Here is a 16,602-nt window from a genome sequence, read left to right on the forward strand (position 1 = left end):
GAGGGTTCCTCCCCAACTTTGCACAAGTTGCACTACCCATCACTGACCTTCTCAAAATGAAGGGGAGTGCAGCTGCCCTGCCTTCTGCCCGAGTGGATTGGACCCCCAATGTCAAACTGCTTTTGACAATCTTAAACAACTGTTCACTTCTGAACCAGTGTTGCGACACCCTGACTGCGAACAGCCCTTCATAGTCCAAGTAGATGCTTCTGAACTAGCAATGGGGGGTGCACTTCTACAGAGGGGGGAGGACGGCCGGCTGCACCCTTGCGCATACTTCTCTAAGAAGTTCGCTCAGTCTCAACTCAATTGGCCAATATGGGAAAAGGAGGCAGCAGCAGTTAAATATGCTCTGACACTATGGAGACAGTATCTAGAAGGATCTAAAGTCCCCTTTGAGGTCTGGAGTGATCACAAGGACTTGGAAGCTCTAACAGGAGTTCACAAGCTCTCCGCGAAACAGGTGGGGTGGGCGGATTTCTTTTCCAAGTTCTGTTTTGTGCTGAAACATGTTCCTGGAAAGCAAAATCTACTGGCGGATGCTCTATCCAGGCTTCCCCAATACCCAAGTAAATTCAATCAGTCCACTGAATCCCTTTTCACCCCAGTTCAACGGGGAATGCTACCCACCCTGGCAGTACAAACTCGTTCTCAAACCCAAGCCCTACAGCAACCACCTTCCGCAGGGAAGGAAGTGCAGAGTTCGGCCAAGCCTCCTGCTCCACTCCCTCCGTCAGCGCCAAGGAAGCCTGCTGAGCAGCGCCTGGCCAAGCCGCCTACTCCTCCCCCTCCGCCCGCACCCAAGAAATCTACAGGCGCTGCTCCCGAGGTGCGGGGAGTGGAGGGGTTATCAGAATCCTTCAGGGAAGCCCTTCTACAAAACTATCAAATAGAACTTTCTTCCCAGACCCTCCCGCCTCAGTTAACCAAGCACGGGGAGTTTTGGTACAAGGATGCTAAACTGTATGTACCAAAAGGCTTATGCAGCGAGGTGTTGGGTCTGGTCCATGGAGCTAAAACCACGGGGCATTTCGGATTTATCAAATCACTGCATTTATTGCGTAGATAGTTTTGGTGGTCGGGCATGCGTTTGGACGTCGACTCTTTCATCTGCAGTTGTCCAATTTGTGCTTCTGCTAAGCGTTCCCAAGGAAAGCCGCCCGGACTATTGCAGCCCTTAGAAACCCCCGCAGGTCCTTGGGAAGTAATTGCAATGGATTTCATGAATGATCTCCCCCTCAGCAGGGGGAAGACTGTACTTTGGGTGGTCACGGATCTATTTTCAAAACAAGTCCATCTCATACCTTGCGCAGGTATTCCCTCCACCCCACGGTTGGCCTGCCTCTTTGTGTCACACGTTTTCAAATATCATTCGTTCCCACACAAGGTGCTGAGCGACCGCAGGGGTACCTATGTGACTAAGTTTTGGAAAGCCTTTTTGAAATTGGTGGGGGTAGAGCAGGGACTATCGAGTGCTTTCCATCCCAAACAGATGGTTAAACCGAGTGGGTAAATGCTGTCTTAGGATGTTATTTATGCTGTTATGTCAATTACCATCAGGGTGATTGGGTGGACCTACTTCCTTTTGCAGAATATGCTTACAATAATGCTGTGCACCAGTCTACAGGGCTCAGTCCTTTTCAAGTTGTGTATGGTAAGGAGTTTGGTCCCATTGGCTATATTGATGTTTCAGGGGAGGAGGGTGGCGCTGATGTAGCCGAATGGTCTCATACAATTCAAATGACCTGGCCATGGCTGATTAAAAATCTGGAACGAGCCAAACGTAAATACAAGGCTCAGGCTGACAAACACCGATCTCCGGAGTGGGATATCAAGGTGGGAGATCTGGTATATCTATCCACCAAGAACCTACGATCCACCCGCCCGTGCGGGAAGCTCAGTGCCAAATATGTGGGGCCCTTTCCTGTTTCCAGGATTATCAATGCAGTGACAGTGGAACTCTCCCTGCCCAAATCCCTGCGGAGAGTTCACCTGGTGTTCCACATTAGTCTCCTCAAACGACACGTTGCCTCTCCTCAGTGGTACCCCGAGCCATCTCCTGAGGTGCCTGAAATGGTGGGGGGGGGGAGAGAGAAATCCTGGACTCCCGTATCCACCGTGGTACCCTTCAATACTTGGTTCGTTGGAAACATTTCAGTCCTGCTCAAAATGAATGGGTGTGTGCTAACGATGTCTCTGCCCCCCGGCTGGTTCGAGAATTCCACGCCGCCTGTCCACAGAAACCTGCTTCTGGGGGGTGAAGGGGGCCTTTGGGGGGGGGGCAGAATGTCAGGCATAGCCTGAGAATGGTATGTTGTGGGTGAGCCAGATGCCAGCCAAGGCCAATGTGTTATTCCTTTTCCTAAGTGTTTTGACTCCCTTCGTGGGAACCTCTGGAAGCCGCTCTTGGGAGGGGGGTTACCATGGTACCCTGAGCTATCTGTCTTTTGATTACCTATTTATGCCATGCACTGTACAATTGATCCTCACTAGTATCCTCTTGATTCTTGGCTTCTGTTACCAGTTGATCTTTCCTAATAAATCAGCTTTCGTAGGATTCCCTGCCTGCTGAGTCTGTTTATGGGATTATCACGGGACCAGAGCTCACATTCCCTTCTGTTCAGACCTCCCCTAGCCATTAGCTTGGGATGCAAAGAAAAGGAGACAGACCAGCTCTTTCCCCACTCCCTTTTGACAATCCAGAGTTTAAAAGTGTTGAATTTGTCCCCACACAGGTATTTTTGGGGGGAGAAATAATCCCTTTCCACTCTCCCTTTTGCAGTTCAGACATTAAAAAAATTGCTTCTGTCCCTGCCCAGCTTGGGGTGGGGGGAGAGAGAGAAGGTCTTTCTCCTTTCCCTTTTGCAACTTCACTGTGTAGCTGTGAGGACGTCTGCTGAATTGTTTCTGCTGAATTGTTTCTTTCAACTCTGTTGTCAGGTCTGGCCTGTACAAGTGGTCAGATCCTGGTTCAGGCTCTTGACATGTTTTAGGCCTGTGTTTGCTTTTCAGTTGCTCTGTGATTCCCACTCCCTGTTCCTCACCCCTCCCGAGTCTCGACCTTGAGTAGCTAAAGGCTGGGCTGTGTTTAGATTCCTGTTTCACTCCTTCTTCCCTCCTTTCCCCTGTGCTCTGCTATCTCGCTGTTTCCCAGGCAGTTTGATCTTGCACCTGTGAAGTAATCGTGTAACCATACTTTAAGTTAGGCTTTGCAGCCCAGGCCTGTATTGGCAGCTTTGAAGCTGCAGTTTATCTATGCTTACTAGATGCTCTCAATAAATGTTTACCTGCTTCTGACATGCCTGTTTGAGCGAGTGACTTTTTGAGACGACCTATGTTGGCTTGAGGACCTGACAGTAGCAATCTTACTGAGGATAAGAAGCTGATTCCCTGATCAGCTGTAAGTCCGCTTCTGGCCAACAGGCAATGGCAAACTTAGGTCATTTATGTAGGGGAAATTTGCGTTTGATTTGCTGCAGTTTTCTGCTCCGAATTTTCAAACATCATATGCATGAGGGATTCTCCTACCCACCCCAAATTCCAGTACCTTGTGATTAATTAGGCATCCCCACGGAATCACGAGCTTCTGAGTCCCTCCCCCTTAAAGCGCAACCTTGTTGCATTTTACTTGGAGGGGCCAGGTCAGCTCTTAAAGGGACTGCATGTGCTTTTGCTGGGTCTTCCTCCCAACCTTTCTTCAATAGCTCCCTGCCGGGAGCTGCCTTCCAACCTTTGCAGCCTCTCTTCAGTGTCTTCCTGCACATTTCATGAAGGTTTAACTCCCTCTTTTGTGATTTGCTTTGAGGGAAGGGGCTGGATGGGAGGGACAGACACGTGGGAGGGAGAAGCCAAAATGGGTGTGGGGAGAGAAAGCCGAAGTTAAGAGCTATGCATGAAAATAGGGGGGAAATTTGTGTTGCTCTTGCCTCGAAGCAGTATTTAAATTCGTCCTAAAACAGGATCCTAGAACTGCGGGGGAAGAACGAGGCCAGAGTGAAGTCACGTCTGAAGGTCGGTAAAATCATGAATAATGCAAAGGAAGCCTCGAAGCAGTCCAGCAGGGACTGCAAAGTAAATACCCCTGCATAAATGGCCTTGTTCAGCAGTGTGGGAAACAAATCAGTAACTTAGGTTAAACAGACACAAGTCTATAGTTGGGAAGAATTTCTTTGAAGGACTAGATACCATAGCAACAATGAGTTAGAGAGCACAAATAACTCACAGTTCCTTTCCTCCCCAGATATGGAGGAACCATAAAACCCCATTGGAGTTAGTCAAGGACATTAGTTACGTAGGAACAAAGATAGAGAGCAAGCGCAATGAGCTTATGAATATTATCTTCTCCTCCCAGGGACGGCATAACGAGCCAATAATGAGACATGCAATGTATGAAAGGGGGGGAACATATCAAGGGGAATATGTATTAGCCGGTCCGGAAAGTTTGTATCTTCCAAGTACCTAAGCCAATGGGGAAAGGGAAAAGGTTGAGCGAATCGAGGGTAGGGACTTTAAAATGCTTGTGCCAAGCACTGCTGCTTTGAGCTCATTTGGATTAATGTAGCTACCTTTGTTGCAATAAACCTTTTTTAAACTTTTAAACCTTGGTCCTTTTGGCTCTACTTCTTGCCCTTTGTGGTATTGGGGTAAGAGTGTTCCTGACAGCAGCTATTTAAATTGCTTGATGCAATTCAAACATATTCCCGTTTGGTGTACAGTCTGATCATGAGTGTCAAACAACATAAGTTTGTCTGCTGAACAGGTTTGCTGAGAAATTATGGCACCTCTAGTCTATAGTTTTGTTCTGCTTAATGACGGCACTTTGCTTAGGCCCAAGGAATCTTCTACCAATGCTGCCAATGTTAGTGGAAGACCCTCTTGCATCAGCAGAAGTTTCATTGCAACGGGGAAAAGTGCTGCCCTTAATGGAATAGATATGCAGGAAGCAACCTCCCGAATCTGGCCTTTACTGAATCCACAGAAAACAGCGGCTCCAGCAGAATCTTCTCAGCCTGGTCTGCCTGGATTACCTGAAGTGAGACACAGAGGAGAATCCTGCGTCCTCAATCTGCCTCTTGAGATCTTGCAGCTCTTCTTCCAGCTTTTTCTTCTGTTCCAAAACCTGCTGAGTCTCAGATCTTGCACGGAATAGCCCCTCTTGCAGACTCTTTTCCAGTGCTGAAGAGACGGGTGCGGGAGAGCTGGGATGGCCCATCCGGATGTCAGCAGGATCTTCTTTCACGTTCTAATGTGCAATTACAATAAGAAGGGTTAGTCCCCAAAGAGGCTTCATCTCTGGGAGGTCCACTACAAAGGTTAACTGATACAAGACAGGGGCTCGTGGCTTCAGCAAGGAGACTTCTGAGTCTGGGGCGCTCCTGACATTAATTTCAACACACAATTGTGATTGGTTATCAAAGTGATTGGTTATCAAAGTGAAGAAATAGCAGAACCCTGAAAAGACTGTCTCATTCTTAACCATTTGCAATTCGCTTGCCTCAAGTGTTGGCTTGCAACAACGGTCAACATGGGTTCATCATCAGTACATAGGGTTGCCACCAGGTTCCTCTTTGCCAACAGCGGGAGGTTTTTGGGGCGGAGCCTGAGGAGGACAGGGTTTGAGGAGGGGAGGGACTTCAATGCCATAGTCCAGTTGCCAAAGCAGCCATTTTGTCCAGGTGAACTGATCTCTATCGGCTGGAGATCTGTTGTAATAACAGGAGATCTCCAGCTAGTACCTGGCGGTTGGCAACCCTATCAGCGCTGCAAGTACGCATCTCCACCTAGGACAGGGATGCCAGGTCCTTCCTGGACATGGGCAAGGTGGGGGAGGGGTAGGTTTGCCAGCTGAGGGTTTGGAAACTCCTGGAGATTTGGAGGTGGAGCCTGGGGAGGATAGAGACCTCAGCAGTCTACAAGGGCATAAAGTAGGGTTGCCAAGCCCCTCTTCACTACCCGTGGGATGTTTTTGGGGCAGAGCCTGAGGAAGGCAGGGTTTGGGGAGGGGAGGGACTTCAATGCCATAGAGTCCAATTGGCAAAGCGGCCATTTTCTCCAGGGGAACTGATCTGTTATCGGCTGCAGATCAGTTGTAATATGATCTAGGTTAATAAAATGCTAGATTAATAATAAATATACATAATAAAACTATGCTAAATTGATGCATACAGAGCAATAATGACTAAAAATTGCAGCAGAGTCTCAATCGGCCAATGAGACCTAGCAACCATTAAAATCAACGCAAAGGGTCAGCTCTCTTAGCAACCATATTGGACCTTATTTTCTTTGCCGCCAAGGTAGACTCTGTGGCATTATATCCCACTGAAGTTCCTCCCCTCCCCAAACCTCACCCTCCTCAGCCCCCACCCCCAGAATCTCCAGGGATTTCCCAACCTGGAGCCGGCAATCCTATTGGGATTACATCGACCGACCCTCTGAAGGGATACCCCTGGTGCTTTCCTCTTGGACGGATTCACCTGTTGCTGCTGAGCTGCTCTTTGCGCAGCCGCCTCTTCCTCGATGCTGTCTGTAAACTCGGTGCTGGCGTCTTCAGCATCCTCAGTCACGATTAGAGCTGGGAATGACAAAATGAAAGACAGACAGGCTGAGACCTGGGCCTTGAGTTTCCTTGCCAAGTGGGCGCTCCATCCACCATCAGGGGGTTCTCAGCACCATCAGCAGCTTATTTGGGCTACAGACGCCAACCAAATACGTAAAAATACGGCGAATGGCCAACATACACAGAAGCATATTCCCCCCCCCTTGTTCTATGTTACTCTTATTATGGGGGGGGCAACCTACTGCTTTTTCTGGGCGCTATGGGCCAAATTAAGCGCCATCTGGAGTTTTTAAGGATTTTTAATTGGGTTTTATTGTTAATTTTAGAATTATTACTTTTATTGTTAATATTGATATGTTTGATGTTCCCTGCCCTGAGCCTGGTCTTGGCCGGGGAGGGTGGGTTATAAATTGAACAAACAAACAAATAAATGACGATTTCCAGCAGCCCAAACAAATAAAAATACAATAAGACAAGAGTGATACTACAGCAATGCTACACAAATGGATCCTTAAAACACTTGCTATGAAAAAATCTGTTCTTAGTCTATCGTAAAATTATTTGTAGCGACTTTACCAAACACATTTTGCCGGATTTTAATAGCAGTGGCACAAAACTGAGCAGGGTTAACCTAGGACAGTGATGGCAAACCTTTTAGAGACCGAGTGCCCAAACTGAACCCAAAACCCACTTATTTATCAACAAGTGCCAACACCGCAATTTAACCTGAATACTGAGGTTTTAGTTTAGAAAAAACAACTCATACATTAACATCTTTTGTCTAAAAAGAAAAACACAATAACAGAGCTTTCAATGATACAAACAACTTTTTATGGAAAGGTAAAAGTTTGCATTTGGCATGCTTTTGAACAATCTAGTCCAGCTCCTGTATCTCACAGTGGGCCCACATCTATAATAAGGACATAGTACATACCCATCAGGGCTAGTAACCCGTGATGGACTTTTCCTTCAGAAATTAGTCCAATCCCCTCTTAAAGGCATCTAGGCTAGATGCCATCACCACATCCTGTGGCAAGGAGTTCCACAGGTTAATAACATGCTGGGTAAGCGGGTGTTCCTCTTTTATTGAGCAGAGGGAGAGTAACTGGTCCTCCGCACCCCAGCAGTGTCTTTTCTGGTGGCTGTCTGCTGGTGTTCTTTTGCTTCTTTTTACATTGTGAGCCCCTTAGGGACAGGGAGCAGTTAGAAAAGTGAAATATAAATGCTGTCAATAATAGTAATACTGTGCAAGATTGCATTTATTATTTTTTTTATTAGGCCAGCAGTATCCTAGTTGGACTGCTGCATCATGCTGTATTTCATGAACACTCACAGCTATGTGAAATTCTGCATGCACTTCTTTTCCAATAGGATTGGAGAAGCAATTCTGTGGTTTACCTTTAAGATTATAAAGAAAACCACAAAATTGCTTCTCCAATCCTATTGTTCTCAAAATCAAATCAAAACAACAAAGCTTTTAACCAACTGGCTACACAGTAGGATTCTTAGGTTCAAGAGTTTGGCAAAAGCATAGCAAGTTACAAAAACATTACCGGTTCCAAAAGCGATGATGCACATCAGTTCAACATTCAATAAATGTTCCAAGAGTTCCATTTGGCATATCCCTGCCCCAGGAATCAGATGGATTGATGGTATACGACATTCTGTTGTGTGTGTTCCTCTTTTATTTTATCGACTGGAGATCAGTTGTAATAGCAGGAGATCTCCAGCTAGTACCTGGCAACCCTATGGGACAGGGAGTTCCACAATTTAACTATGCTTTGTGTGAAGAAATACTTCCTTTTACCTGGGGTGACACAAGCTACTCATTTACCCAAGGCAATGTGTTTGCCCTGCTTGTAGGCCCTGCATCTCAGCTGCTTCACCACAGCCCATTTCCCAACTGCTAATCAAAGACATCTACCATAAAGATCTGCAATCTCACTTATCAGAGGTTATTCAGGATACCGTTTGCCTGCTATCGGCAGGGTCACCCTCTGCTGGTGCTCGCTAGAGTTGGGGTGTATGGAAGGGAATTGGGGGGAGGAATTGGTGTCACTTGATGCAGTGATGTCACTTCTGGAGGGAGACCCAGATGTGACATTGCTGCATTGTGAGGCATCACTTTTGTCAGGGTGCTTTCTTTCACACAGGCTGAATGATGCACTTTCAATCCACTGTCAGCCCACTTTAACGATCATTTGCAAGTGGGCTTTGCCATTTCACACAGTAAAACCCAGCTGCAAAGTGCACTGAAAGTGGATTAAAAATTCATTATCCAGCATGTGTGAAAGCCTCCTCAGTCTCCACCCCTGCCCCAGCCCACAAACCCCTGCTAGTTGCCAGTGAAGGGCTGGCAACCCTACTGTACTTATGGGGCACAGAGCCTTCACTTGGGCTGGTGCCCAGGCCTTGTAGGCCGCACATTACAGACTGCACAGTTTGAGTTTGGGGTCTCCACCCTGTGTCATCAATAGTCAGGCGTGAGTTTTGGGTTCTCCCCAATGCCTTCATAAGGGGTGTTTGATTTTGGTCAGGACCACAACCTCCAGGTGGCAGCTGGAGATCTCCTGCAATTACAACTGATCTCCAGCTGATAGAAATCAGTTTGCCTGGAGAAAATGGTCGCTTTGGCAATTGAACTCTATGGCATTTAAGTCCCTCCTCTCCTCAAACCCCACCCTCCTCAGGCTCCGCCCCAAAAAACTCCCACCAAAGGCGAAGAGGGACCTGACAACCCTATACATGGAGAAGGAATGACAGACTTCCTCTCATGCCACTTTCCCAATCTATGGCCTTTTATACATAACTGTTTCCATCTCAGTCACCCCTCCATTGACTTCAGGTCTTTGTTTAGATTATGCATGCTGTTTCCAACCGTCAGAGGTCACCTCGCTCTCCCCCCGCGTTTCCCTGCATTTTCAAACCTGAGATAGAACAGGTCCCTGAAAAGGCGGGCAAAACACGGGGGATCGCAGGGGGAGAGCATGGCGACCTCTGACCATCGGAAACGGCAGGCATAATCAAGACAAAGACCCGAAGTCATCAGAGGGGTGACCGCTAGGGAAACAGCCATGAATAAAAGACCTAAAACTGACCCAGGGAAGTTCTATTTGGGGAAACCCACATGTTCCTGGAGATGTACTTGGGGTTCCCCAATGGGCCCAATAGCGCCTCCCCCCTCTAGATTGGGATTTCCCAATTCTTCTTCTCATTTGGATAACGTTTTGTTGGTTTACAGTTAAGGGAACTGTCACCATTCTAGGCGTTGGCTCACTGCTAGTTAGAAATTGCAGTCCATCCTCTGTGCTCAAACAGCCTTTTCAGGAATCTCAGGAGGTTTGGAATTTTCTATTCATTCATGGCATTTTCAGTTAGGGGAGGAGCTGTGGCTCAGTGGTAGAGCATCTGCTTGGCCTGCAGAAGATCTCAGGTTCAACCCCCAGCATTTCCAGTTAAAGAGACTAGGTAAGTAGGTGATGTGAAAGACCCCTGCTTGAGACCCTGGAGAGCCGCTGCCAGTTTGAATAGACAATACTGACTTTGATGGACTACGGGTCTGGTTCAGTATAAGGCAGCTTCATGTGTTCAATGCTACTAAAATAATCAATACTGGACATAAGATACTTCCATAGCTAATGTGAGACAACCTCTCCCCCTTGTAGACCCTAGATTGCACACATAGACTTCACAGGCATCATAGAATTGGTGTAGCATGGTGACACCCGATGATCATTTTTAGCGGGTTGAAGTTTAGCAATTGGTTGGCATGAGAATTAGTAACCAAATGTCTCCTGTCAAATCTCCTGACGATCAGGGACAAGCGGCTTCTGTTGTTTTTAAAGCGGCTGGGGAGGAACTTTCTGTTTCTTCATATCTTTGCTTGTGTTGCACAAGTCTGTCATGTGATGATGTGACTCATCATTTGGCAGTGTGTCTGCACTTACGTTGCCAAACTCAAAATGGCATAGGGGACTTTGTCAAATGCCTTGTCTGCAGCATTCTCATGATTCATTAGGCTAGTTGCCTGATCAAAAACATGATAAAGATTAGGGGGACGCCATGTCCTAATCTAGCAGCATAGTGTTCGAGAGCTGCAAGGAATCATATCAACCATCTCACCTAGTCCATTGCAGGTGATCCAAAGCTGGACCCATTCCCAACAGATGGCTATTCAGCTTCTGCTTGAAGACCTCCAGCAAGACAGAGCCCCTTCCTGGTTCCATTGTCAAACAGCTCTTAACATTAGGACATTTCTCCTAATGTTCAGTCTAAAATTATCCTCCCATAACTTACGCTCACCCTGACCTGGTTGGCCCCAGGCCACCCCCAATTTCACCAGCTCTAGGAAGATAAGGTGGGAGACCACCAAGGAAGTCCAGGGTTGCAACACAGAGGCAGAGAAATGGCAAAACCACTTCTGAATGTCTTTTGCCTTGAAAACCCTGTGAGGTCATCCTCACCCTCAACTTGTGATCAACTGCAGTCATCAAATCTGTTTTCATATGTACTACTGCCAAGCTAGGTATCCCCCATCCTATACCCCTGCATTTGATTCCTTTTGCCTAAAAAACCCCACCTGAAACCTCCCTCTAGATTAACTATGACCATTTATGCAGGGCTGTTTCCCTGTGGTCACCCCCACTGACTGCTTCAGGGCTTCCTTTTGATTATGCGTGCCTTTCCCGACCGTCAGAGGTCACCTCATTCTCCCTGAGCATTTTGCTCATGTTTTCCGGATTCTGGCTAAAACAGCACCTGGAAAACACAGGCAAAATGCAAAGAAACACGCGGGAAGAACGAGGTGACCATGACAGTTGGGGAAAGACATGCATAATCAAAAGGAAACCCCAAAGCAGTCGGTGGGGTGACTGCAAGGGAAACAGCCCTGCATAAATGGCTGAAGTGTTACTGGTGTATGCTTCTTCAACCACCTGTGATCGCCCCCCCCCCCAATTTGCTGTTTCCATCACATAGGCTACATTTAACCAGTCTGCTAACCAAAATGGCACTGGGGACTTTGTCAAATGCCTTGCTGCAATGAAGTTATATTATGTCCGCAGCATTCTCATGATCCATTAGGCTAGTTGCCTGATCAAAAACATGATAAAGATTAGGGGGACAGGATGTATCATCGTCAAATCCATACTGGCTTCTACCTATCGTTGCATTGTTTTCAAGAAACAGGCTGATTGATTTATAATTTGTTCTAGTCTTTTTGAAGGCAGAGCAATAATCTATTGTTTTCCAGATCCTCCATATTTAACTAAACCCACCTTCTGCTTTCCATAATGATCAAAGATCCCAGTGTTTTATGGTCAAATTTGCTCCCAAATTCCTACTACTTTCTACTCCTGATTGCCTGCTGGCTAGGATCAGGTCAAGGATACCCATTCCCTAGTTCTTTCTTCCACCTTCTGAGAAAGGAAGTTGTCAGCAAGAGGTATCAGGAAGATCTTGGGCATTCAATGCTCAGCAGAATTTGTCTTCCAGCAAGAAGTTGAAGTCTCCCAATATTCTGTATTCTTGCTTCTGTGATATGCTTTATCTTTCCTATTCCTGCATGTGGCAGCTTAGTTCTTCCTCACAAGGTCTCCTGTCAGCATGCCGTTTATCTAAGGCACATTCTGCAACAGCTAGGGCTCAGGCTTTTTTAGCAACTGCTCCATACTGTCCCAGAAGAGGACAGGAATGCTTTCTGGTGGGCTGTATTGTGGACAATTTTATCAAGTATTCTTAGAATGGCAACGCCGTAATAAAAATCTGTTCTGTTCCGGTGGGCTGTAGGAATTATTCCAGAGAGCTTTTAGGGCAGCCTGGGCAAACGGGGAATAGCAGCCCCAGACCATTACTGCAACTCAGTAGGGTGTCAGGGAAAATAATTAGTCAAAAATCACCATTATGATGTCATTTCTGGAGGCAAATCCAGAAATGATGTCACACCATCAATGTGGCACTCTAGCATTCACTAGAAACTCTATGGTAAAATCATAGTTTCCAGTGAATGCAGGAGTTTCACTTTGCTGGCATGACATAGCTTCTGGCTTCGCCCTATCAATAAGATCACGCTGTTGCTGTAACAGTGTCATGGTCTCTGACATAATTATGGTATTTTGTGTACATGTGCAGAATTAAATCCATGTAGAGCTTGAACACAACATACAAACTGAACCACAAACTGCAGAGGTTTGTGTAATGAAAAGCCTGGAAACAGCTTGCAAAATGCAAATGTCCTTAGAACAGGCTGACTGAATTCTCTCAAGGTCTGAATTCTTTCAAGAGCTAACTAACTTACCCTGGTCTTGTCCTTGAAGGGAGAAGAACAGAATCATTCTTCACTATCTGCCAGAAAGGTGTATCTGAAATTACCCTTCCTGATTCAGCTGCCAGCTGTCAGCTGCTCCTATCTCAAGAGCAGAAAAGTCCTGCTATCCTCAAACCTTGAAAAGGTCTACTCAAAGACCTCAAGGCTATAAGTGCAGTAAGCTTCCTGCTTTCTATAACCTTGCTGAAGGCTATGTTTCCTACTGACCAGATTGTTACATGTTACAATGTGAGCAATAATTGTGTTTTATGATTTATATAGTTATATATTGTATTGTAGATTTCTAAATAGTCTCATTTAATGCATATTGTACTGAAGATGAGAATGGTATGAAAAATGAGTATATCGAGTTATCATGGAGCTCAGAAATGATTGTTTATACTTTAAGCAAAATAGACTGAAAGGAAAGGAAGCCCATATTTGGTCATGGGGAGAAGCTAATAACCTGAACAGCTGCAACTGTATATTATTGCACTGCTCATGTTATCTGAAAGTGGGGAGGAAGATATCCCTCTTGATGGTAAAATCAACACTCTTAATGAGTCTGAAACAGTATAAATACAGCCACAGTAAGCCCAGAGAATCAGAATCTTCCAAAGGCTCTCAAGAAAAGGCTGACTGGTATGTATGGCTTAAATACATTACTCTAGACTTTATGAATTAGATACTTTGAACTGAATCAGAATAATTTGACTGTTATATTTTAGAAGTTGGATTTTGAAACTGAATAGTATGTAAGACTTGCTTGCTTTTACTTCATACATTGTAAATACATACATTGTACTTTGACAAGAGTTTTTATAGAAGTGTTAAAGTACTTGATAATCTGCATTTACACATATTTTACTAGAAGTATATCAATAAAAAGACTTGCTTTTTAAAAGTAGGTAAAGTTGTTGAGTCCTGCTTACTCGATGACTGGCTGAATAAGATAACTTCACTTCTCAGCAAGTGATACATTCTAAGAGCCTGTCATCTGAACAGCATGACCCGCTTCAGTTGGCGAGCCAGCCAGGAGTCACGCCCAGATGTGGGTACGAATCCTGGTTTCACTTTCACATTTTTACACATTTTTTACACAAAAATTACACCCTTGGTCAAAATAAATCCTATAGGTACCCAAAGCACTGCTTGGGATGTCTCAACAAATACAAAACGCTCTGCTAAATGATTTAGCTAATCAAGCAGGGGTTCAGCTTGTGCATGGTCAACAATTGGTCTTTAGAGTGACAAGTGGTCCGCAGGGACTGGGAGATCATTATATGCGTGGAGTTTTAGCACTACAGGACAATGCAAATCCACCAGTTGCCTTAGCAAATCCCACTTTGACTTTGAATCAAGGTCCAATGGATCCACAGGACATAGTTCTGAGTCTTAGTCACTTTCAAGCTGAAGGCATAGTAGGTCAAGGTAATGCAACAGCTATGGAAGGCACCGCCAGACATGGGCCTTTCCATATAGACTGGCAACCCGAACATCCATTTGCAGCAGGATTTTTATCCATTATTGCAAATGAAATAGATGCATTACCAGTAGCTCAAAGGAGAGCTGAATTGACATTTCTAAGCAGAGTAACTGCTAGAATCATTCAACAAAGAGTATTGGGCTTGGGAGCACAAGCACCAATAGCACCTCATGGTATAGTAACCATACTGGTGAGTCAGCTTCGTGGAGTAGTTGAAGACACTCCCACTGATATAAAGAAAGTAGCAGTATGGCTTTCAAAGAAGACCAGAGCCCTAGAAGGGACAATGGCTATAAATACTCCTGAATTATGAGCAAGAGTTGTGAATGCTTTAATTGCTAATCACCCTTCATTGTCTTTGAGAGCAGAGGAGGCTGGAACCTGGCCTCAGGTCATCGGACATATCTACAAAAAAGCACATGGAGTAGTTCCGGTAGTAGAACTTTCCAGAACGCTAACAGACCTGGTGAAAACGGAAGGTTTGATAACTGCTTTTGATATAGGGATGATGTTAAAAGAAGACTTTACTTTAGTGTGGGGTATTCTGAAACCAAGTTGTACAGGACTTGCCGTACTTGCTTCAATTCAAACTGCTTTGTCTATTCTTCCAAATGACAATGTCAGAAGATTACAGTTTTCACAGATAGTAACTACTGTCTATGAGAATCTGGGTTTAGATTCTACAGGTCGACCAGCGCATCGAGAAGCAGCTCGACATCCAGAGACTCCAATCAAAGGAGGAACTAAAAGGAATGGAAATAATTTGAAACAACAGTTCCGGATTTTCCAACAGAGTACACCTGCCATAGATGAAAAAGGTCCACAACAACCATGTCAGAAATTTGTTAAACAAACTCAATCTTCCTTTTCCAGACCCCAGACTAATAAAAACTGGAAAGCTGATTATGGGAATGAGAGAAGCTTACCAGACAGTCAAGAGGCACCAAGAGGATATGGTCTGAGATATAATGTTAAGCGACCTGATTGGTATGGAAATCCAGAGAGAGGAACTCCAAATCCCTATAGATGAGGGGAGCCATCTATTCAATCTGCTGAAGAGAGGCAGATTTCTGTGAGGCAATCACAGACACCACAAGAGCGCAGAGTTCAACAACATGGTATAACATGGAAATAATCGTCCAATACAACAACCATCAAATGAGGGTGGTCCCAGACACGCAGGCAACAATAACATGTCTGCCCATCAGCTGGATGACACAAGAAGAGATACCAGTGGCAGTAATCTTGGTAACCACCATCAATGGGGGTAAGGAGTATGATTTATATTTCTTGTCTTTAACTTTAGATGGAAGAAATATACAAACTGAAGCGATTTTTTATGATGGAACACAAGCTACAGTTTCCATTAAAGATGTTCCTTGGAGAATGGATTCAATAAAATTGACTAAGTTACCAACTGAACAATATCAAGAAAGATTGATTCAAGAATCTCAATTGTCTGAAAAAGGATGCTTACAATTGAAACGTCTTTTTCATCAATATAGTGAAGTTTTTCAAACATGGGAAAATCAAACAGGTCATGTGAAAGATGTACAATTTCATATTGCTACAGGTACGAAAATGCCTAAAGCTCAAAAACAATATCATATTAATCACAATCCTAGACCTGACATTCAAGTTGTTATTAATGATTTATTAACTCAAGGAGTTTTAATTCCAAGAAACAGTCCAATGAATTCACCAGTCTATCCAGTGCCTAAACCTGATGGAAGATGGTGAATGGTTATTGACTACAGAGAAGTAAACAAAGTTATACCTGTAGTTGCAGCACAGAATTGCCACTCAACTGGAATACTACACAACTTAATTCGAAAGAAGTTTAAGACTACTTTGGACTTAAGCAATGGATTCTGGGCATGTCCAATTTCTCCAGAAAGCACCCTTCCCAATGTCCCCACCCACCAGTTTCCTGCTGGGTGCCAACTGCCAGCTGGTAACTTTGGGGAATAGCTGGCTAGTGGGGTATAAGCTGCTTTGCTATTAAAACACCAAATGTATTTTGTATTTATAAATTTAATTTTTTTAAAAAATAATTTTTAAAAAAATTAATTTTAAAAATTTTTAAAAATTTAATTTTTAATTTTTTAAAAATTAAACTGTTTGTACGACATACCTTGGGTCCTGAGTTGCTCAGGAGAAAGGCAAGCATATAAATATTTTAAATTGATTCTGTCCTTGGTCTGGTAGTCTGCAATAGACTTCAACTATGATATTTTTTATTACTATCTTCATTTA

The 16,602-nt window shown here is 44.7% G+C and overlaps 1 protein-coding gene across 1 annotated transcript in view; it reads right to left on the reverse strand.

Annotated features, from left to right (window-relative positions):
• PDE4DIP (phosphodiesterase 4D interacting protein) overlaps positions 1 to 16,602 on the reverse strand; it is a 139,766-nt gene that overhangs the window by 46,887 nt on the left and 76,277 nt on the right. Inside the window, exons 23-24 of the mRNA XM_056844684.1 lie at positions 6,474 to 6,571; positions 5,028 to 5,242 (exon numbers count right to left, since the gene is read on the reverse strand). Of these exons, the coding sequence (XP_056700662.1) occupies positions 5,028 to 5,242; positions 6,474 to 6,571 (313 nt within the window). The remainder of the gene's footprint in view (positions 1 to 5,027; positions 5,243 to 6,473; positions 6,572 to 16,602) is intronic.

The sequence above is a fragment of the Euleptes europaea genome, chromosome 2, assembly GCF_029931775.1.
Source record: "Euleptes europaea isolate rEulEur1 chromosome 2, rEulEur1.hap1, whole genome shotgun sequence".
NCBI classification, from domain to species: Eukaryota; Metazoa; Chordata; class Lepidosauria; order Squamata; family Sphaerodactylidae; genus Euleptes; species Euleptes europaea.